General features: G+C 34.0%; 1 protein-coding gene across 12 annotated transcripts in view; it reads left to right on the forward strand.

The window, feature by feature from the left end:
• The window catches only part of Sys1 (Sys1 golgi trafficking protein), a 44695-nt gene extending 21937 nt beyond the window's left edge, over positions 1–22758 (forward strand). For all 12 annotated transcript variants that reach the window (XM_076494430.1, XM_076494435.1, XM_076494434.1 and 9 more), the window contains 2 exons: positions 16872–16939; positions 19901–22758. In XM_076494430.1, the coding sequence (XP_076350545.1) occupies positions 16872–16939; positions 19901–20141 (309 nt within the window). In that variant the 3' untranslated portion in view covers positions 20142–22758. The remainder of the gene's footprint in view (positions 1–16871; positions 16940–19900) is intronic.
• The last annotated feature ends 1495 nt before the right edge of the window (positions 22759–24253 follow it).

Raw genomic sequence — 24253 nt, forward strand, 5'->3', positions numbered from 1 at the left:
TTATCTGAATCCATTTGTAAATCATTAGCATCCTTTTCACATTTAAGAAAAACCAAAACCTTAGTATTATCTGCAAAATTAAGTAATTTATTGATTCATCCTTCTATGCAATTGTAAATCAGAAAGAGCAGAGGTTCTAAGATTCAGTTGCAAGGTGTCCCACTAGTGACATTAATCCAGTTTGAGTGAACTCCATTTGAAACAGTCCTCTGCTTTCTTCCATGCAGACACTCTTCTGTTCAGTTGGTTAACTTGGCTGTCACACTTTAGAGACATTATTTTAAAAACCTTTTATGGTGACACTTCGGCAAGGAGTTTTTGAAAATCCAGATGCATCAAATCTACATCCTTACTCTCATCATAAGCAGTAACCTTTTCAAAGAATGTCAAAAGATTTGTAAGGCAAAATTTTCCTTTAGCAAAACCATGTTGACTATCCAATAAAATTCTAAAGTTTGTTAAATTATTTTATAAAGCATCTTTTAATAGAATTTCTAAAACTTTTCCCAGAACTGATGTAACATTAATGGGTCTCTAATTACTGGGATGTTTCTTAATCAACTCCCTTGACAACAAGAGGTACTTCCAATCCTCTGGTATCTGCTCACTGTTCAAGGACTGACAAAAAAATTATAGTAAGTGGCTTGTATATCCGGTCTTCATCATTCAAAAATCCTTGAATTTACTGCTTCCACCACAACTCAAGTGTAAATCAATTTCAATGTCAACTTCCCCATAAGAAAGATAAAATTGTCTTAATTGAACAAAGACATAATGTATTCTTAATTATGTTTCCTAGTCTACCATTTTCACCATTAAGTACAAAAAGGTGATATATTGAGACTAAAAATTTCAAACATCTTATTCAGTTCTCTAATTCTTTATTTTTGAAGCAAAACTGTTTCAAAGATCTTAATCTTTTCTGGTATGACAACCTTACCATTTCAAGTATCATTCAAGTAGCCCTCCTCTGAACACATCACCCCAAATGTGGCTTAATCAGAGAATTATACAGATAATGAGATTGTCTCCTTTCACTTCTATTCACTATCCTTTTATTTAATAATACTGTTTAGATTATATGCAGTCCCAAAATACTTTGCCCAAGAAAAGATGACATTAATTTGTTTACTTAAGATGTTAAATGTTGTTTATAAGACCACATATAAGCATATGTAGTGAATTAAAAACATAGTATTTTCAACAATGCCTACCATTGACATTTTGGTATAGGCATTTGTATACTTGTTTCTTTACTATTTAATGAAGTGAAAAAAGTATCAAAAAAGCCTTTTCAAATAGCCTTCTTTACTGCGGGAAATTGCCACACACACACGTCATGGTTGTGCTCTTTGTGTGTATGGCATTTCCATTTTATGCATATTGTAGAACTTTTGCAATCCATCCTTGAAGATCAGTAAACACTTTTTTGGGTAATACTGTCATTGGATAATACGCAATACACTTCTCCATAGAGCCAGTGACAGTTTTAGGAAGAATTGGATTTCTTTCGAACAGGTTTTTTATGTGTTGTGTGACCACTTCCCTTACAGTATTGCTTGTGTATCAGGCTTTTTCCTTAGTCTGGATGCACTGACATGTACGGCAAGCAATAATTCAGGCCAATCTCACCTAGAACATTGGACTAAAGGACCATAGACTACATTCTGAATTGTCACCTACAGGGATGTGTGCGAGCCCTTTGGTCTACCAAGTTGTTGCCACCTTTTGTCCCATTACAGTACTTGATGACATCTGATCTGTTTTTCTTCCTTTGTTCATAATGTATTTTCCTCAGTGTAATTACAGCCTTACTTCTCTTGGATACATATCTTACTAGTGATGTTGTCTTTGAAACCAAATTCAGTACTGAAACTACTTGATTCTTGGAACATTCGGAATATATAGTTTGTTTTAGAAGAGCTTCCCCACAGATGCCAGTCCTTTCTGGAGTTGTGCTTCAGAAAGAGGCATACTTGTGAAGAAAGGATCTGTTGTTATATTGTGGACAGTGTCACTCAGTTGATTGCATAACTGCTGTTACAGTTTTTGATTCCATATTCCTCTACATTTCACCAACCTCTTTCCAGTAAAGACAACCCAATCTATAGCATAGCAGTTTCTTGCATTGCTAAGCTATGAAATTTTATTCCCATACTGTAGTGGACATGTATTGAGTAAACTTGCATTGTCCACTTATCTACTACCCCTCTGTGTGGATTCCTGTACATGGTGAGGGGACCTCCCAGGGAAGGATATGTTCTTTCAGTTTACCTCCTCTTGGATCTAAACATACATTTTTGTGTTTGCTGTGCATGGTGACCCGTGAAGGGAAAGAGAGAATCCTGGTGGTTGAGGGGTTTAACCCTAACACACCACTTTGGCCTTGACTTCCTGTAGACGAGCAGCCATGGGGTGGCCCCCCAGGGTTAATCGGCTGGTCCACTTGGGCTAGGGTCAACCAAGTACCAGTATTGGATGTTTTCAACAGGTGGACACTATCTGATGCTGGTGTTTGGGTATAGTGCTAATGAAACTGTGGTGTTGCTGCAGTGCCCTTCTTTGGTACTGTAGTGCATTCCCTTGTAGAGCTTTATGGTGGGTTGGGTCAGTGGGTACTGAAATATTATTTTTTAATTATGGATCCTCCAAATAAAAATTTTAAATAATGAAAAAACCACATTCTAGAGATTCTGAGCTGCAATTTTCAATATCTGTAACACCTGTACCTCGTTTTCTTATATTACATTCTTTTTCAGACAAACCTTTAGAACATATGTCTCCATTTTTCATTCATAAGGAACTAGAGGGACTTGCTGGCTATCCAAAGTCAGTAAAGAAGCTTCACTCTGGTGACACTGGTGGAAATATCCACATCTCAACATAATGAATTCCTGTTGCATTCAAAGGCAATTGGGGATATACCTCTTAAGGTTATGCCTCATGCTACTTTGAATTCGTCATGAGGAGTTATTATTCAGAGGGGTTTGAAAAACATCCCTGAGTCGGAGATTCTCGCTGGTTTCTCCACCAGAGGAATTTCTGCAGTTAGACGTATCTCTACTCACAAAGATGAAATTATAATGCTCATCAATGTCTTCATTCTGACATTTACATCACCGTGTCCACCTGCCACCATCAAGGCAGGTTATCTTAATTGCAAGGTACGGCCATACATTCCAAGCCCTCTCAGATGTTTTCAGTGTCAGTGTCACTTGAAGACATAATGTTGTTGTTCCTTGATGTGTGCTCCTTGTGGTGGCAAGGACTGTGATGCCTATGAGTGTAAATTGGATCCTTGTTGCATCAACTGCAATGGCTATCATCTGTCCTACTTTCGTTCTTAACTTAAATGATTGGCAGAAAAAGAGGTGCAGCATTTGAAAATGATTCAAAGCATTACATACCCTGAGGCTTGAAAGTTGCTGTCCACCACTTCATTTTGGACGTATGCTGCTGTACTTCATTCCACTACTACAGTGTGAGTGCAGGCGGATCTCCCTGTGCCTCCAAAAGAATCATTCTCAAACCAAATGAAAAATCTTTTGACCTTCATGATTAAAAAAGTTGATGAATCAATGCCAACACCCATATCTGTTCCTAACATACATTCCAGCAAACCCCAAGATCCACTTCCTTTGGTTCTGGGTACAGGCATTATTTCCAGTACATCTTCTCCCACCCCAAGATGCAAAATGGTCATTCTTTCATGTCCTCAGTCACTGGAATCATCTTCCAAAAACAAAGACCTGCTTACTCGACCCATGGCAGGATCCATGGAGGTTAACAGACCTTCCTTGAATACAAAAAGTAAAGAAAAAAATGTGATCATAAACAGAAGGGCTCTCCACCCAATTTGCCTACACATAAATAAAAATGGCCACCTTGATACAATGGAACCGTTGAGGTTTACGTTCTAACCTGGATGACATCAAAGCACTGATTACTTCCTGCCATCTTGTATGTCTTTCCTTATGGGAAACATTTCTGAAACCTGCTGATACAGCCACCTTTTGGCAGTTTTTCTCTGTACAGAAATGATGGGTGTAATGGATGAGTGCATGGAGGCCACTCCTCTATGCACTCGTCCATCACTGTTGATTGATCAGGATGTACCCACCCAGTCTTTGCCACCTGACACATCTTTGGAGAACATTGCCATCTGTGTTTTCTTGGATTGTACCATCACTGTTTGTTTTCTCTACCTGTCCCCTGGAGAGACCTATGATCAATCAGACCTTGATGCTCTCATTGAACAGTTACCATCTCCCTTTTTAATCCTGTGCAATTTTAATGGACATCATCCCCTCTGGGAAAGTGCTAATATTGATGGGAGGGGTTGCTTCGTAGAGCATATGCTCTCTGATCACAACCTTTCTCTTTTCAACAGTGGTTCTTATACTTATTTTCATGCACCTAGTCAGTCCTTTACTGCTCTTTATCTCTCAATACTCCCCTTTACTGTTCACCCAGTTTTCATGGAGGGTTGACAATAATGCACGAAGCAGTGATAATTTTTCTATTAATTTGAGAGATACTGGCTGTGGGCAATGCCACCCGACCTGCGGGCCCCATTGTAAGCTGGATCAAGTAAACTGGCCCTTTTTCACTGTTCTCGCAGAACTTCATCTTGCCATTGTCTGTAAGCCATCCGTAGATGACTGTGTGGTAGCAGTAATTGATTGTATTATACAGGCAGCTGCTCATGTTATTCCTGAAACATCAACACGTTTCACGATATCTTTGCCCGTGGTGGAAACCTGCCTGCCACATGGCATGGAAGGTTCAAAAATGGGCCTGTAATACTTTTTGTAGGTATCCCACACTCTCATACTGCATCGCTTTCCAGCAGGCCCGTGCACATGCTTGGTGGGAAGACGTCAAAGCCAGAACGACTCTTATATAAGCTCACAACCAGCATATCTTCTACCACCAGTTCCAAAGTCACATGGGACAAGATTCAAAAGGTCAATGGGCAGTGTAATTCTGTAACCCTCTTGATCTTGCTCTCTGATGGTCAGAAAGTAGCTGATACCTGGAGCATCACCAATACTCTAGGTGAAAGCTTTTGCTGGGTATCTAGTGCTTCTGCTTCTCCACCTTCTTTGCCATCAAGACTCTGGCAGAGCGATCACCTCTTTTCTTTCAAGCTGATTGTCTCTGTGACTATAATCGTCCATTTACACTGGTGGAACTCAAACTGGTCCTTCATTAGTCTTGCAGTACATTGGTCGGACCTGATGATGTACACTATGAAATGCTGCCCCATCTATCTCCTGCTTCTCTTGCTATTCTTCTGATTGTTTGTAACCAGATCTGAAAGGAATGTTTTTCCTGATGCCTGGTGCCAGGCTATTGGCCTACTTTTGTCTAACCTTGGGAAGGATCCAAAGATTCTTTCAGACTGCAGTCCAATTGCTTTGATGATCTGTCTCTGTAAGACCTTGGAGAGGATGGTTAATACTCATCTTGTTTGGCCCCTCAAATCAAATAACTTCCTTTTGCCCACCCCATGTGGGTTCCATCAACAGAGCTCCACCATTTACCACCTGGTTCGACTTGAATTGTCAGTTAGAGAAGACTTTCTGGAATGACAATATCTTATCAATATTCTTTGACATTGAGAAGGCTTATGATACAACATAGAGGTGTGGCATTTTGCGAGACCTCCATATATATGTATTATGTGGCCATTTGCCCATTTTTATTAAAAATAATGGACAGGAGATTCCAAGTTTGTTTGGGTTTAACACTTTACTGGTCTTTTCTACAGAAAATTGGAGCCCCTCAGGGCTGTGTTTTGAGTGTCATATTTTTTAGTATAAAGATTAATACCATCACTGAAAAATCTCTTGCTGTTCCAAACAGGCTCTATGTTGATAACTTTCACATCTCATGTCAGTTGTCGAACATGAGGTATATTGAGTGGCAGCTACAGACTGCTCTCAGTCATTTACTGAAGTGGACCACAGCAAATGGCTTTAACTTCTCTCTCTCTTTAAAACCATTTGCATGCACTTTCACTGCCAATGGGGTATTCACCCTGTATTCTAAACTGATTTTAACACTGCTGTATCTGTGAAGTTGTGCTGCCTGTGGTTCCTCAGACAAAGTTCTTGGGGCTTATCTTTGACCTAAGCTGACCTTTATACCACACATCAAGCAGTTGTGGGTCAAATGTGCAAGTGCACTGAACATCCTCCCTGTCCTCTCTTCCACTACTTGGGGAGCAAACCGATATTCTAAGCTAAAGATATATTGTGCTCTTCTTCAATCGAAACTCGATCATGGATCATGGCTTAGCCAGGACCTCGGCCTTAAAGTTACTGGACCTGTTCATCATCAAAGACTTCGGCTCTGCCCAGGGGCTTTCCGCACTTACCCAGTTCAGAGCTTATACACAGAGTCTCATGAACCTTCTTTGCAACTCCTCCTTACCAAAGCATCCCACCTGGGATTGTTTTCTCCTTTCTTTGTGGGCCATATCTTTTCAGAACAGACAATCTGCCATTGTTCCTTCGTATCCAGGTGCAGTTGGATGAATTGGGTCTGTGTATGAATAACACTGCTGTATCTACTCATCAACCCTTCTCACCATGGCTTATTTCAGTACCCAAATGTGACCTATCTTTAAGTCATCTGAGAAAAGCAGACACTCCCAATTGGAAATACTGTCTGTTATTTGTTGAACATCTTTTGAACCAGCCTTCCATTCCTGTTTATACAGATGTTTCGAAATTAGGTGACTGTGTGGGTTCTTCCTTGGTTTGTCGTGGTTTGGTGATTGCTCGCAGAATCCCTTCTACAGCTTCTGTGTTCACTGCTGAACTGTACACCATTTCTCTTGCCCTGGATCACATAGCAGCTAAGCACTACTCAAATTGCACTATTTATACTGGCTCGTTTAGTTCTCTACTGGCCCTGGAATCACTACATGTTAGTTCTCACCCTGTTCTTTCCAGTATTCAAAACCAGCTGGCCCATTTCTCTTTAAAATCTACTTCTGTCTAGGTTTGGTACTGGTGGGAACAAGCTTGCCAACACTGCAGCTAAATCTGTCTGCTCTGGCATTATCATTGCTGTGCCTGTTTCATACATGGACAGTGGTCCTGTATTTGAAGCTTGGCTCCATGCCAGTTGGCAGTCAACTTGAAGTGAGCAAGGTGAAAACAAGCTTTTCCAAATAAAACCCTCTATTGGACTTTGCCTGTCTTGCATCCATATGGATCGGAAAGAGGAAGTTGTTCTAAGTAGACTACATATTGGTCACAGGTTTTTTTAATTTTCTTTTATCTGGGACTGATGCACCAGTTTGTTGTATGTGTCACACTCGGGTCAGAATAAGCCACATTTTACTGTCTTGCCATCATTATAACTCTCAACGATGGCACCCTTTTAAACACGTTCTATCCCAAGGTTTATCTGTAATGTTAGATAGTGTTATTGATGATGGTGACACTGCCAATCTTAGAAATGTTTTTAATTTTTTAAAGGCCATTAAACTTTTTAATGCTATTTAAGTTTTTTAATTTATAAGTTAAAATGTTTTTTAATGTGAATTCCTTTTAAGAATTCAAAGCACATCTAGTTCAATTTGAAATTAGAAAATGTCCATAACATCAAATAACTTGAAACCAGGACTAGAAAGGCCAACTTCAGGTGACTAGTGCTGCTGTTTGAACTACCCATTAGTCATCCTGGTGAGTTATAATTAAAATTTGCTTCAAGTCTTTTGAAAAATATTTATGTAAAAATGGCTGCTATGGGTAGAGAAAGCTCTATGCAGAGGAGTGAACAATGTTTTTACCTTTTTCGGTCATCATCAGGTTCACAAAGAAAGAGGTAACTGACCGATAGCTAACCACATGTTTGAAGGCAGTTGTGTAATTGAGTGCAGGAAGGTAGAGAGCGTGGTTAGATGTTTGATTATATATTAATATAGGTATAAAGGTGTTCCTTTGTGTTGGTTTATTTTGGACATGAGTTGTTGTATGAGTAAGGCTTTTTTAATTTTGCATTTGTTTATGTTTGTTTCTTTATTTAGTATTTGGGTGTTTTTTATTGTTGTGTTTATTTGATTTACAGTGTTTGAAAACTTGTGAAGATGACTTTTTGTGTTCTTTGAATATGGTTTCCATTTTTCTACTTTTCTCCAATTATTATCCAAAATTTACAGGAAAAAGTACTTAAAGCCATGTTGAACACTAATTACAAAGAACTACATGATCTACAGAGACAAAAAATGAACCTAGATCATCAACTGACATGCTGCATTAAACCAGAGATTTATGGACTTGTACAATGAAACATAAACCAAATCAACACTAGGAACGACAGGGATAAAAAGATCTGCCACAACAAAAAACTAGAAAAACTAAGATGTAAACAACAGAAAAGACACCAACACGACACACCTTTGATATAATTAACAGATTTGATCGACAATTAAATAGAGACGAGATAAATCTACTTAACAAAGGACTCAACTTCACAATAGCACCTAAGTACATTCCAACCTTAGAAATTAAAACATGTTTAAAAGACCGAGTCAGGAGACTTACGATACATTCTACAGAAAACAAAAACAACTAACAGAAAGAAGACAATTTTGACAATTCTATTGACATCCAACAGCCAAACTTCCCAGAAAAAATTAAATATTTATATTTTCCAGAAACATCTTAAATGATTTTTTCAAAGAATTTTCTCATAAAACCATCAACATAATTTCACAAAACAGAAAACTAAAAAAATAACCTTACAAAATAGACATTAATACCATTAGAAACCTAAAATAAGACAAAAACATTGAAATCCTAAATGCGGATAAAGGAAACGCAGTAGTCATAATGAACATGAATGAATACATCCAAAAAATGAAGAACATCCTATCAGACACAAACAGATTTAAACCAACACACGCAAATCGAACAAAGACTCACGAAACGCAACTAAATAAAATACTAATAAAAATGAAAAAAGCCAACACAATTTCATGAACACTTTATTCCTACCAACGCAAAACCGACTCGCGCACACCATAAATATACTGCATCCCCAAATCTCATAAACCAGATTGTCCATAACGACCAGTAATTTCCACATATGAATCGTGTAATTACAATCTTGGTAAATACAGTGTGGGCATTCTCCAAATATGTAACATCAGCCAGCTCATTCATCAAAGGATTTTTAATTTCAAATCTAACCTTAATCAACTTAATCGTAAAGCCTTAATGGCCAGTTTCGATGTCATATCCCTCTTTACAGAAGTCCCAACCACTAAAGCCTGCAAGATAACCTTAGAACTATATCCAAGACCCTAACCCATCAATAGACATTCCCAGTAATTTCCACATATGAATTGTTTAATTACAATCTTGGTAAATACAGTGTGGGCATTCTCCAAATATGTAACATCAGCCAGCTCATTCATCAAAGGATTTTTAATTTCAAATCTAACCTTAATCAACTTAATCGTAAAGCCTTAATGGCCAGTTTCGATGTCATATCCCTCTTTACAGAAGTCCCAACCACTAAAGCCTGCAAGATAACCTTAGAACTATATCCAAGACCCTAACCCATCAATAGACATTCCCAGCAACCAGTAAGCCATCCTCATATAATTCACCACAATGAAGACAAACTTCATGTTCAACAAGTAAAACTATATACAAACAAATGTCCTAAGCATGGGCAACCTAGTATCACCAGTTCTAGCCAATATTTTTATGACACACGTTGAAACACAAACAATTAACACACCATTACATCCACCACTGTACTGGTACAGGGATGTAGACGACAAAATTGCGGGATTCATATCTACAGAATCAACACTTAATTTTTTCAATCACATTAACTCTATACATCCCAACATTAACTTCACATGTGAACAAGAAGAAAGCAATCAAATATCATTTCTTAACCTCTAAATTACAAGAACCGATACAGAATTTAAAACAGAAATCCACCGAAAAATCACCCAAACTGGACTATACATTCCTTGGGACTCGGCACATGAAACAAAATAAAAACTCAACATACTAAGAAACCAAATAAACACAGACATAAAACTATGTTCACCAGATAAAATTAACGATGAATTAGACAAAATAAATCAGTACTTCAACATCAATAAGTTTCCTCCACAAACTGTAGAAAACATTATATGCACACACCTATACAGAAAGCTAAATCAACCAACAAAAGTAAATATATCTCACGATTTAAAAATCACGAAACCATATACTGCTGCATACCATATATTTTCGACATCAGCAGAAAAATAACCAACATTTGGCAAAAACTTGTAACAAAATATGACATTCCAGTTAATACCAAATTTATTCAAAAACCAGGTACAAAACAGATGTTTATACCATGTAAAAACTACACTGACAAACACCACACCAACATTATTTATAAAATACAATGTGATAACTGCCACGACTTCTATATAGGAGAAACAAGTAGAAAAATGGAAACCAGATTCAAAGAACATAAAAAGTCACCTTCACATCGCTGAACACTGCAAGTGAAATAAACACAACATAACCATAGAAAACACTCAAATACTAAATAAAGAAACAAACATAAACAAACGCAAAATTAAAAAAGCCTTACTCATACAACAACTCAAGTCCAAAATAAACCAACACAAAGGAACACCTTTATACCTATATTAATATATAATCAAACATTTAAGCACATCCTCTACATTCCTACACTCAATTACACAACTGTCTTCAAACATGTGGTCAGCTATTGGTCAGTTACCTTTTTCTTTCTTTGTGAACCTGACAATGACCAAAGAAGGTCAAAACGTTGTTCGCTCTTCTACGTAGAGTTTTCTCCACCCATACCAGCCGTTTTTACATATATATTTTTCTCTACAAGTGGGTTTTTTCATCATCACGGATTAAGTCTTTTGCAACTTTTATAACTTTTTGAAAATTGTTGTAACGTCAAATAACTGAAAACTGGGTTAGGAAAGGCCAACTTCAGGTGACTGACGGTGGTTTTTGCACTTACCTGGTAATCTTCCTGGCAAGTTATGATAATTACAATTATGCTACAGAAGGTCCTTTACAACTGGTATTACTGTAGTTTTTCTCTTACTTTAGATGTAAAAATTGGATTTAATGCTATTTGTTTTTAATTCAAAAATTAAACTTTGTTTTGTTTTACCTTAAATTCCTTTAATGAATTTTAATAATTTTACTTGAATTTTAACTTTTTACAGGCTGTTTGGTGTAGATAGCCTAGATGCTTTGCACCATAAAACACCAAATCACTGAGAAGAAACGTCATTGTAGTGAGCAAGAAAAGAATCCCACATGTGTATGAAAGCTGTCATGTGACCTGCTTATAGATGAAAGTTTCTTTTCATCAAAGCATGGGAAACAACAAATGTCTTTATATGTTGTAAGACATTGTGGGTTGATACATTGGGTTAGAAAGTGGGTCTCCATAGCAGCTCCTAAGTTGAAACATCCCAGTGTTTTTCATGTTGTGATAGAATGCTCGCCACAAAAACCAGAAGCTTGTTTTTTATACATCTTTCAACTCTCATTAATTACCACTGTTCTTCATCCTTTAATGTTTAAACATGTTAATCATGATAATTTCTTTATAATGCATTCCCTACTTTCTACTTTTGAGTACGTGAGTACATATTCAAAAATATAAACAATGTTAAGTCATTCATAGCATATTCTCCTACATTTACACTATGTTCTGTTTCCATTTGACATGTAAATATCTGTATGAAACAGTTGGGTTTGCTAGGTCCAGTGACTGAACTGTTGTATAGTAGTAAGAAAATTGATTTTTTTTTCCCATATTACTATATATATATTTTTTAAAACAACTATTCTACAGTGATATTTGTTACCAAATTCTAGAAGAATAGGAGAGTCATGACAACATATGCATCTGTAATAGAATTATTGCACAATGAATATCCTGTTGAGTCTGTTAGACCTAGGACTGTATTGCATTATACAGTTAATATTATTCAAATCAAAATTATAATTCATATTATGATACATGACCTCATAATTACTATAATTGGAAGCCAATTGCCAAACTCACAAAATTAGGTAATTTCTTTTGTGAAGTAGCAGCATCCTTTTCATAACCAGCAACATCCAAGATCTTAATATTTTCAGTAAATATGAGTAGTTTATTGATCCTTTCTTTGCATATATCATTGATATAAATCAAAAAGTGGCAGAGGTCTCAATGGTGAACTCTAAACCTCAGTTTTGTGCCTGGTTTTTGAATAAATTTGGTATTAACTGGAATGTCATATTTTGTTTCTAATTTTTGCCTTAATGGCCAGTTTCGATGTTATATCCCTCTTTACAGAAGTTCCAACCACTGAAGCCTGCAAGATAGCCTTAGAACTCTATATCCGAGACCCTAACCCAACTATAGAAATTCCCAGTAACCAGTTAGCAACCCTCATAGAATTCACCACGATAAAGACAAACTTCATGTTCAACAACTAAAACTATATACAAACAAATGTCCTAAGCATGGGCAACCTAGTATCACCAGTTCTAGCGAATATTTTTATGACACAAGTTGAAACACAAGCAATTAACACAGCATTACAACCACCACTATACTGGTACAGATATGTAGATGACACGGTTGCGGGATTCAAATCTACAGAACACATACTTAATTTGTTCAATCACATTAACTCTATACATCCCATCATTAACTTCACATGTGAACAGGAAGAAAGCAATCAAATATCATTTTTTAACCTCAAAATTACAAGAACCGACACACAATTCAAAACAGAAATCCACCGAAAAATCACCCATACTGGACTATACATTCCTTGGGACTCAGCACATGAAACAAAACAAAAACTCAACATACTAAGAAACCAAATAAACACAGCCATAAAACTATGCTCACCAGATAAAAGTAATGGTGAATTAGACAAAATAAAACAATACTTCATCAACATCAATAAGTTTCCTCCACAAACCGTAGAAAACATTATATATCTCACAAATCAAAAAATCACGAAACCATATACTGCTGTATACCATATGTTCCTGACATCAGCAAACAAATAACCAACATTTGCCAAAAATTAGTAACAAAATATGACATTCCAGTTAATACCAAATTTATTCAAAAACCAGGCACATAACTGAGGTCTATACTATGTAAAAACTACACTGACAAACACCACACCAACATTATTTACAAAATACAATGTGATAACTGCCACGACTTCTATATTGAGAAACAAGTAGAAAATGGAAACCAGATTCAAAGAACATAAAAGTCACCTTCACACGTTTTCGAACACTGCAAGTCAAATAAACACAACATAACCATAGAAAACACTCAAATACTAAATAAAGAAACAAACATAAACAAACGCAAAATTAAAGAAGCCTTACTTATACAACAACTTAAACCCAAAATAAACCAATATAAAGGAATGCCTTTATACCTATATTAATATAATAAAATAAATAAAATTATATATTCAAACATCTAATACCGCCCTCTACATTCCGACACTCAGTTACACAACCCCTTTCAAACATGTGGTCAGCTTCCGGTCAGTTACCTCTTTCTTTGTGAACCTGACGATGACCGAAGAAGGTCGAAACGTTGTTCGCTCTTCTATGTAAAATATTTTCTCAACCCAAACGAGCCGTTTTTGCATATAAATTTCTCAACAAGTGGCTTTCTCAACATCACTGATTATTACACCATTACTGTCATAAACATAAGCAGTAGCCTCTTAAAAGACTAGTAAAGAAGGATTATCTACTAATGAAACCATGTTGCATACCTGACACAATTGTGAGATTGGAGTGATATTGGGAACCTTTTTTTTATTAGACTTTTAAAATGTTTCTCACCATTCATGTAAGATTAAGAGACCTGTTATTACTGGGACAGTTGTAATCAACTCAACTAAAAAGAGAAGTAACATTTGCCAACTTAGGACTTATAAAATGTAGTGGATAGCAGCTCATTATCTATTCTTTAACCTTTTTTGGAAGTATTTGAATAATGTTATCAGGAACACTATTATTTCTTAAAGTTACCATTTTATATCTTAACAAACACCAACTTATTATTCATCTTGTTTGACCTCACTTTTTTCTAGCAACTTTTCAGGATTAGAAATATTGCTTTAAATCATCAGTAGTAAAAATGTATGTAAAAGTAGAATTTACCATGTTACTTTGAATGTAAGATGTACCTTTTTTCACATTTTTCTGAACTGAAAATTATGGTGCATATTAAATTTGAGGTATTTATTGCTCTTTGAAAGTCTTGAAAGCATAATTTTCTTCGAACAATAAAGATTTTCGAAAAACTCCTGCATTAACAAACAGATTGGACTATATTTTAAAAAGAACTTAGCTTAGAAAGACTAAAAAAACACAAAACATTAAATTTGCTGATGTCAGCACCTCTAGTGGTGTAGTTTGATATCACTATCCTCAGTCTTTGTCTGACTTTCCTCTTGTTTTTCAGATGCTATTTTATTGTGTTTTTTTTATCTATGGGAAAAACATTTTATGTATGATGCCGAATTTAAAAGAAGTTATTTTGTACACCAGACAGATTGGGAATCATGCTGCCAGTAAAAAGTATACAGTGATTGAGGTAAATGTACATTGTTGGCATGGTGTGAACACCAAGTTGTTTTATTGTAAGAAAAGTACAAGGTCATTTTCTGGCCCAAGAAAAGGAATACATCCTGAAATTGATACTGCTATTTTAATGTATTTAGAGAGTTACAAAATAAAGGTCTGCTGGTAAGGAGAAAAGTCATAATGTTAAAAGCATAAGAATGTTCAAGAAATAGTGTTATTTCTTTCAAGGGTAGTTGTGGCTTGTGTGAGAAATTTATGAAAAGGGAAGGTTTATCATTATGGCAAAGGACAGCAATTAGTCAAGAAATGCTGTAAGATTTTGAAGATGGAACTCAACATAGCATTATTTGGGACAACAGTGAATTAAGTGATGAAGGTGCTTCAACTTCAGGATATAACAATGAGTCAGAAGAAATATTGGAGTAATATTCTGATTAAATAAATAAAGCAGGAAGAAACATTATTGTAATGGAAATTTTAAATTTCCTGTATATTTTATATATTTATATTTATTATATTTCATTTTAAATACATTATTAACATTTTTTATTTGTTAATAAACTCTTACAACATACTTACTCCCTTCTAATTATTATCCTTTGTTTTTTCTCCTGAAAATCCCATTTTGAAAGTGGGGAGTGTCTTAACTTCAGAGTAACATAGTAATAATTTAGGCACACCATGATCATCAAATATGATCCTTCCTTTATTATCTCTCAAAACCTTTACTCTCATCCTCACATTTTGCTTGCCATTAATATATTTAAAGGAATTCTCACTGTAAACTTTTAAATTTTCAGCCAGCATCCTTTTAAATTGTTTAATTTCATATTTTACCAACTCTCTTCATCTTATAAGTTTTCTGTGTGAGTTTGTACTTCTTAAAGAACTGTTGCGACACTTCCATAACTCCTTTTACATACTATTTTTTCTGCATTTAATTTATCTTGACCCTCACAACTTACCAGTTTTTAGTCCTAGTTTAAAGTAGACTTACAGGAGAGTTAATACTTGTTGCTTAGAAGTCTGTCCCTAATGCTTTAAAGTGTAAACAGCCCATTCTAAGAAAGCTCCTTCTTCCCATAGAACTGATCCAACGGGTTACTCATCGTCTTACATAATAACCTAAGTCCAGCCACAGTGACCTATTTAACATTTATCCATACAATTTTCTGTTTGCTTTATTTAAACCATGTCTTTTAAAATAATACAGGTTAAAAAAAAGGATTGCAGCTTGATTACTGTAAATAAAATGAATTGTACTTAAATATGCATTAACACTTGACTAGTCCACCTCTTCAAAGTGTTTGATGGGTTTTTATGAGTTTTGAAATGCAATTTTAAGCAGTATTTATTCTTCTCTGTCAGTGGTAAAATTAAACAAAGCTGCTCTAAGTTTTGGAATACTAGACAGTGTAATTCACAATCATTAACAGATTAAAGCCATACAACCCAATAGATCATACAATAAAGGTCACAGAACATGTTGTATGTGTTAGAACATGCGAACTGTTAATATTAAAAGATGAAATTATCATGTGCAAGTTAATGTAACCTATGTAGTTATATTATTGAACTTTATTTCGGTTATGAATTTATTTTTTCAAGTTAAATATGTTGAATGAGCACTTTAGTTATTAAATAGTAAGGTGTCAGTTTTTCATTGGAAATTTTCTTGTTTCATTAAAAACTTTGTACTAATGGAATCATAAAGGATAACAAATATATTAGGTTACATTAATTAGATAAAAAAAAAAGGAATATAGTGTATGTAACATAGTGGATAAGTCTTACATGTGTTTGGATCACTACTTTTCTAATGGTGCTTATTTATACTGTATAGGGTATGATAGCACAATAATTTGAGAAGTTTTTGAAGTTGAATGTGGGAGATTTAATGTAGTACATAAGAGAGAAATATATTATGTCTATACAATGTCATTGTATATAATTATTCTTGTTCATTAATGATACAGTATAATTAGTGGGTTTTGTGATGATGAGAAACCCACTTAAGTAAAAATATATTCTCAAGACAGCTGATATGGGTTAACCTGAACGTGACCTAAGAAGGTCCAAAACATTGTTGTGTACTTTATTTTAATTAAAGTTTTAATACCCATACCACCTATCTTGAGAATACCCTTAATGTGTTGGGTAATAATGTTAGCAACTAGTAACATTTTTGAAGATTTATATACATTCTACTCTCTTTCTTAGGAAATACACGTGAAGGATATTCATGGGAGATGCATTATAGGATCTTTTCTCATCACTTCTTTATTTTGGTATGATATATCACTTAAAGTTTGAACCTTGATTGTATTATACTCATGTTTTATTAATTCAGATGAGGAATTTTAATTGTAGATTGATACCTATCACAAAATATTCTTTGCATCTTTTGTGGATCTCTGTTTATTATCCTCAGTTATAGATCATACATTACCTGATAAGAAAGCTCTATTATATGAAAATGCAGTAAACATACAAACTATATCTGGTTACAGTTTCCAAAAGGTATTTGCAGTTTTCATAAACCATTCAACAAGGTTTTTTGTTTTTTTTTAATGAATTCAAGTGTCAATAAAACTGTTTCAGTATCAACATTTCACAGTAATGTGATTGCTGTTAATCTATACCTTAAGGAAAAGGTAAGGGCATTATGAGCTCTCAGAAAATTTTGATATGGCAGGCCTATTTGAAAGGTATGCTGTTTAATAACTTTGTCATCAACTTGCTGAGAAACATATAGATAACAGTAATTTTGTGTAATAATCCAAAATAACAGAAAATATTTTATTGTTTAGTCTTACACTGAGCTGTAATTCTGTTTAAAAGAGTAATTACAACCATAAAAAAATAAATTATACCTCTGCCTTCATGGTCTGAAGTTCATTAGTTAGCACTGTATTAGTGTTTTTTAAATATTATTATACTGTATGTGAGATAATACATTTCATCCTCTTTGATCTGAGTATCAAAAACTTTGTAAATTATGTAATTTAAAATATTCCACATGAAAGGTATAGTACATTTTATATTTTTATGTTAAAAATATATGTTTTGATGTATTATTTTATATTATTTAGTTTATTAGAAACTTTGTAGGGGTCTGATTTTCTTCTGCAATACATTTTATGTAAAACTCTAAGTTACTTTTAACTTAAGGAGTCCTAGCTCATTTAATTTTTTATTTCTACTGTATGGTGTGTGTGTTACAGAGCTGGATTAACAATTATGGAGGCCTTAGCCTAATATGATTTATGGGACCCTGGCCCCAACTGCACCAGCCACCTCATGTATTATAGTTTAAATGTACTGTCATGTATCAGCAGTAAATAACTTTATCAAGACATGCATGACTGTCAAATAGGCATAATGCTAACACTTAACAGCAAGGGAACACTTTGGTATTGATGTGTCATCTGTAACCGGCTCATTTGATATGCAGGAAGTAGGCTCTAATTGTATTTTTAAATAGGTCCATCTTGGATTGTTTCACATAAAAAATATAGAGACTGGATAGTGTAACAATATTTTAAAACATATCCTAGCTTTCAGTGAAAGAAAATAAATTTTTCATCTGTTGCAAAAAACATACCCTTCTTCAGATAAAGATGATTGACCCCTTATTTTGGTTCCTGTGAGAAGTCTACTCAAATGTATTATGTGGAACACACTGATGGGACAAAGCAGACTTCACAAACCTATAGTTCTATGCTTAGTGTTGTGACAACCATACTCTTAATGGTGATTGTTCAAAGAATCTGTGAATGAAGATATTGTCTATCATTTATCATAGATGCATGTAATATTAGTAGCTTAACAATTTCTAACAAAGTGTTTGTAACAATTTTTAGCACAAGATTCTTGAAACCAAATAGGCTTGATATTTTACATTTGGAAAAAGAGTATCTAGGTAGGGCTGTTCATTGTAAATTCTTTACAACAGTGATGTTGAGAAAACCCACTTGTAGAGAAATATATATGCAAAAACGGCTCGTTTGGGTTGAGAAAATATTTTACATAGAAGAGCGAATAACGTTTCGACCTTCTTTGATCATCGTCAGGTTCACAAAGAAAGAGGTAACTGACTGGAAGCTGACCAGATATTCGAAATGGGTTGTGAAAACTATTTTAAAATATTTTCTCAACCCAAACGAGCCGTTTTTGCATATATATTTCTTTACAACAGCTTTTGGTGTCATAGACCTACAAGTGTTATGTACATTTTATTTTGTTTATGATGAGTTAGCTTACCACAGGTTTGTGGTGTCACTTTAAAGGAAATCCCAAGTATGACAATTAAGCACCTTCTATGATAAGCTCATATCACGTACAAAATCATATCTGTACATACAATATATGATTTAAAGTATATGGCATTTCATATATTAAATATTATGCAAAGCCATAATACACAATGTTGGGCCCATATATATATATATATTTTTGCAGGTATGCATTCTTAATTAATTCATTTTTTAAACTATTTGTGATTTGTTTGTATAGGCCTATAGTTTTGTTGTTCTGGACCTGCATGTACTTGGTCAAAACTGCAGTTGAGATGGGACCCCAAATAAATGGAAGCCTTGGATTGTAGCCTAGTTAATCTGTTGGTTAAACCAGCCTTGTGGGCATGTGTGTTTGTATATGTAAAGGTCTTAAGGCATTGCCTTCTCTGAAATTGCTTAATAAGTGCCATTGTAGTGTTGAACAGTATAGACAAATGAATGTGTTTTGGAATGACAGTTTAATAATTTGCCATCAAATGATGTTACACTTATTTATAAATTAAATGTTAAAAGCTGTTAGTGTTCTGTAATTACAAAAGAAAAAAAGTGGTGATTATTATTTCATTTGTATGTGGGCCAAGGGTTGTCTAGTGGTTAGTATTCTGAACTGTGCATTTGTAGTCCATTGTTCATGACCTGTTACTGAAAAAAAAGAAAAGAAACCGAGTTTCACACATTGAAGCCATGTGTGTCTTGGAAGACTGATGTACCACTTTTGATCAGGCAAGTAGTTGAGTTAACAGTTAATAATGTTGATGAGCTACATTTCCTATCAAAACTAGAAACAGCTTGATTAAATATCTAAAAATGAAATCTAAATACACATACCTAAAGAAGTTGTAGAAATTTTCTATTTTATGAAAAAGAAAGGTTCATGTGTAAACTTCAGTACATGAGATAAAATGTGATGATTTTTCAACATACTTCTAATAACGTTTTTTTGTTGTACAGTTCAATAGGGTTGTGGTATTTTGTACAGAAGACAAAGCAGTGTTTGGACTTCTCTACAACAATTCATCTCTTCCACTTAATTGTTTGTTGGATTTATAATAGTTCCTTTCCTAATTCCATATCCTGGTGGCTTTTAAACATTGTATGTGTATCTATTACCTGTGTATCTGGGGAATTTCTCTGCATGAGGACTGAAATGAAAGCCATCCCTCTTACCCTCGGACCAAAAGCAGATCTTTGAAGATTGTTGGACAGCTGTGGATTTCACAAAACAGTGATTGAGATCAGATGAGTTCTAAGATGGAGTACTTTTCAGGATTACAATGACTTATGCAACTTGTTGTGAAGTTATATGAATACCACATATATCCTTTTGTTTTAGTGCATTTTATTTATGTGGTACAGTTTTTAATATTTTTATTCCTACATTTACTAAAACCTGAATCAGTGAAGTAACTCCCCATCTATCTCTAGTACTCGTAGGTTGCTGATATAGCGGAGTTTGACAACACAAGGTATTACTATGCGAGGTATGCTAGACAGATTATTTATCCTCTCAAAAGTAATGTAAAGTTCTATTCATAAACCATTTGTTACCATAGACATGGTTTGACTGGTATGTGTTAATATATGAAACGTGCACATATAATGTTACTATATCTTTTGTAATTTATTGGCTATCATTTAACTTCCAATGATAAGTATACACAAAGGAATGTCAAAGTTTAAAGAAAATAGATTTTTTTTTTTTTGCTAAAGAAAGAATTTAATTTTTTCAGTTGAAGTTACAAAATAACGTTTTTTGTGGTCTTGTGAACATCTGGCAGTTTCTTTCTGAAATGAGTTACTTTTTATTAATATTTAATTTGTTAAAATGCCAAGATGTACAGGAGTTTATAAGAGTTACTAACTACTAAGCATAGCTTATGAATAGAGCCAAGTGATTAGTAGTTTGGTAACTGATTGATTCATTTACTGATTCCATTCAGCTAATCAATTATTTTCACATTAAGCTTTGATAGCTGGAATAATAAAGAAAATGCTAATAATCACCAAGATTAATGAGAGTTGATTATTTTAGGAGGCACTAATCGATGTAATATATGCTCACATGTAATTTATTAATCAGCTAAATCTCCCAGCTTTACCTGAGAATGTTTACACATGAAACTCATTAACATTTTGCAGAATGAATTTTATTAAACTGCAAGTAACCCATGTAACTACCACATGTACACACAGCCAAAAATATCCGAATCTGATAAGATTATTATTTTTCCTCTGTTCAAATATATTGAAAGCTAATTAGAAGATTTAATAAAAGTGTTTTTATTGAGGGTCTGATGTGTTTCATAAATTAATAAGTAAAACAGGGCATGGCTTAGTGTTTAGGATACTCAACCAGGTTGAGGTTTCAAACTCTCATCCCTTTAGCTGAGGGTATAGTATGTGATGGTGAGCCCCACTATTCATTGGTAGAAACATAGCCCCAAAGTTGGTGATGGGGTGTACTGACAAGCTGCTTTTCTGGTGAAAATCTGTACTTCTGTATTAGAATGCTTGCATTTTTTTCATTTTATTAGGTTGAGAACTGGTTACATAGACAAGAATTCCCACAGACGCAAGTAGTTGAGGTTAAGGAGGTTAATTATAGTTTGTAAGTTTGTATCAATAATGTTTTCTAAGTTATTATACTTGCAGGGACACATATAAGTTTTGTTATTAAAATTAATTTTATACTGTGTTTCTAGCTTATAGGATACAATCGAGCTTTATTGAAAAAATAAAATAACTAATAAAACTTCTTACAAAGCCTTATATTATCACTTCAAACGAAGTCTCCATTGATCTAGTTTACCTATTTTACACATAATGTACACCTAAAATCTGCTGTTACATTAAAAAACATTTAATATAGTCAATACAAATGGTTTCCAAGAGCAGTGATTTAGTTTCTCAACAAAGAAAACATCTGTAAATGTGGTGTTTGTAACATAGTTTTAATACCTTTTAGAAAATGTTTGCCATCTACCTAATTGTTCAGATCTCTTTTACCCAAATACACATGCTTTTTCTAATTTTAAAAAGTTTTTTTTTATTTCCTTCTTTTAAAAACCTTAATTTTTCTCTGGTAATATCTTTCAATGTTAATTTTAAATACAGGATAGTGGGTATCCATTAACATAATTGTTTTTCACATTCATTATAAGTATAATGCAAATTATGGTATACATGTTACTGAAAGCTTGTCACATTTTGTGTAGATACACATTAAATTCAGAATTATGGTCATTCCTTGTTCAATCCTGTTAAGTATGACTTAGATGTTAAACTTACTAATACTCGTGTCTTAATTGAACTTGAGACTGGGTATATATTGTAAAATAACTGTTTTTCCACTGATTACTATAATTATTTGATTGATCAAGAATTTCTTTTCTTATTGGATCACTTTTGTTTTGGATAACCAGTGTAATAAGAAAATTTTGAGGTTTTTGAATTTGGCTTTTAGGTATTAATGGCACATGTAGTAATAAATGTCTTGACTGTCCATATTCAGAAAATGTGGATGCCTTATATGTTTGACACACAGATGTGAAGGAAAGGTAAAGTGTGGTAAATTGTATTGTTTTGCATTTATTGTTTATAGTGAAAGACATAGATCAAGTTTGGCTTACTTGGTTATGGTTAATGTAGGGCAGAGTTTATAGCTGTGTTTCCTAGCCTTAACAGAAAGTTCTGTTGTTGTTGTTTTTAAGGGAGAGTATGAAGAAAGTACAATCTAACACTTACAGTTCTTGTGGAAGTGACTGAATTGTAAGCACAGTTTCAATAAATCGATTATGTTATCAGCACTATTATTGGTTAGTATAACTTTAATATCTTGAACAAGTTTCAAATACTTCACTATAGTGAATAAAGATATTTCAAAGCTAATTAGAATGTCAAAATTCATAACCTGTAGTGTGGAATCAGGAGAGCTAGTCCTGCATACTACGAGACAACAGACTCCCTCTTTTGCAGTATCTCTTCGATGGATTTTATTTAAGATTTTCGGAGGATCCTTTACCCCAAAGTATTATACTTTCTCACTTTTCCAAACAGTTTTGCATTTGTACACAATATATATTTTGTTTTTAATGTTTGTTATAAAGAAAGATGGTGTAGAATTTGAAATTTGCTTGTGCTCTAAGACCATTTATTTCCACAGTAACTATCCTATACCAGGTTAAAACCTTTTTTTTCTCTACCTCTCTTTTATCTCATCCACTGTATTCTGTTTATACAAATGAAGACGTTAAAGAACAGATCCTAGTTAAAGGCTTTGTCCTAAATACTTTCAGAGTTTTCAATGTTTAATAAACATTTTAACCCTAAAGCCATTGTAAAGGGTAATAAGAAAAAACTTTCAAATAGTACTTTAAATAGTATTGTTAGGTTCAAGAAAATAGCCAAAACATTTTTATGAAATGCAAATGGGGAAATGTGTATTAACTCATCAGAGGTACATCTTTCCTAAGTAATAAAACAAGTTGTTGTGCTTGTAATTATGTTAAACAATAAAAACATGTTTCAGGAGCTAAAAGGGAGATAAGTTACTTTTAATTTACTCTTGAATTTTAAGTGTTATTATGCCTTACATAGCATGCAAGAGAAAAACAAAATTAAGGTATAGGTATTAATGTACAAAAGTACAATGCTAGGCATTGATTAAAGAAAATTCACCAATAAGTGTAGTCAGATGATTGTGAAAGAATATTTGTGTCAGAAAGTATATCCCATATCTCAAGTAATATTACTAAACTGTAGCTTAAGTTGCAACTACTTCACATTTTAAAGTGACCAACAATTGATACAAGATGCTATAGATGGGGCCTGAATACAGTAAATGTTGCTACATAAATACCACTTTCAATTTTTATTTTCTTTAGAAAAATGCGAGAATTTTCCATTGGTCAGGATATAGTTATAAAAAAACAACGTAAGTTTTGTGAAATGGAAATAATTCTATTATAACTTATTTATATTTTTGTCTTTATTAAGTACATTAATAGTAGAGCTTTTGGAATCAAAATAATGTAATGTATAGCTATATCTACCATAAGTTTTTGGGAAAGTAATAAAATATTCACCTTATTAGATTACGGGTGAGGACTGAATGAGCATATTGTTCACATGGGTGATGCATTAGTACCAAATCTACTGCTCTTCCAAGTGGTATAATTAGTCTTGGCTTGCTTTGGTTTAATTACAGAAACAGTAAGGTTTGTTTTAAATTTTGTGCAAAGCTACATGAGGGTTATCTGCGCCAGCCGTCCCTAATTTAGCAGTGTAAGACTATAGGGAAGGCAG

Source organism: Tachypleus tridentatus, chromosome 3 (genome assembly GCF_004210375.1).
Source record: "Tachypleus tridentatus isolate NWPU-2018 chromosome 3, ASM421037v1, whole genome shotgun sequence".
NCBI classification, from domain to species: Eukaryota; Metazoa; Arthropoda; class Merostomata; order Xiphosura; family Limulidae; genus Tachypleus; species Tachypleus tridentatus.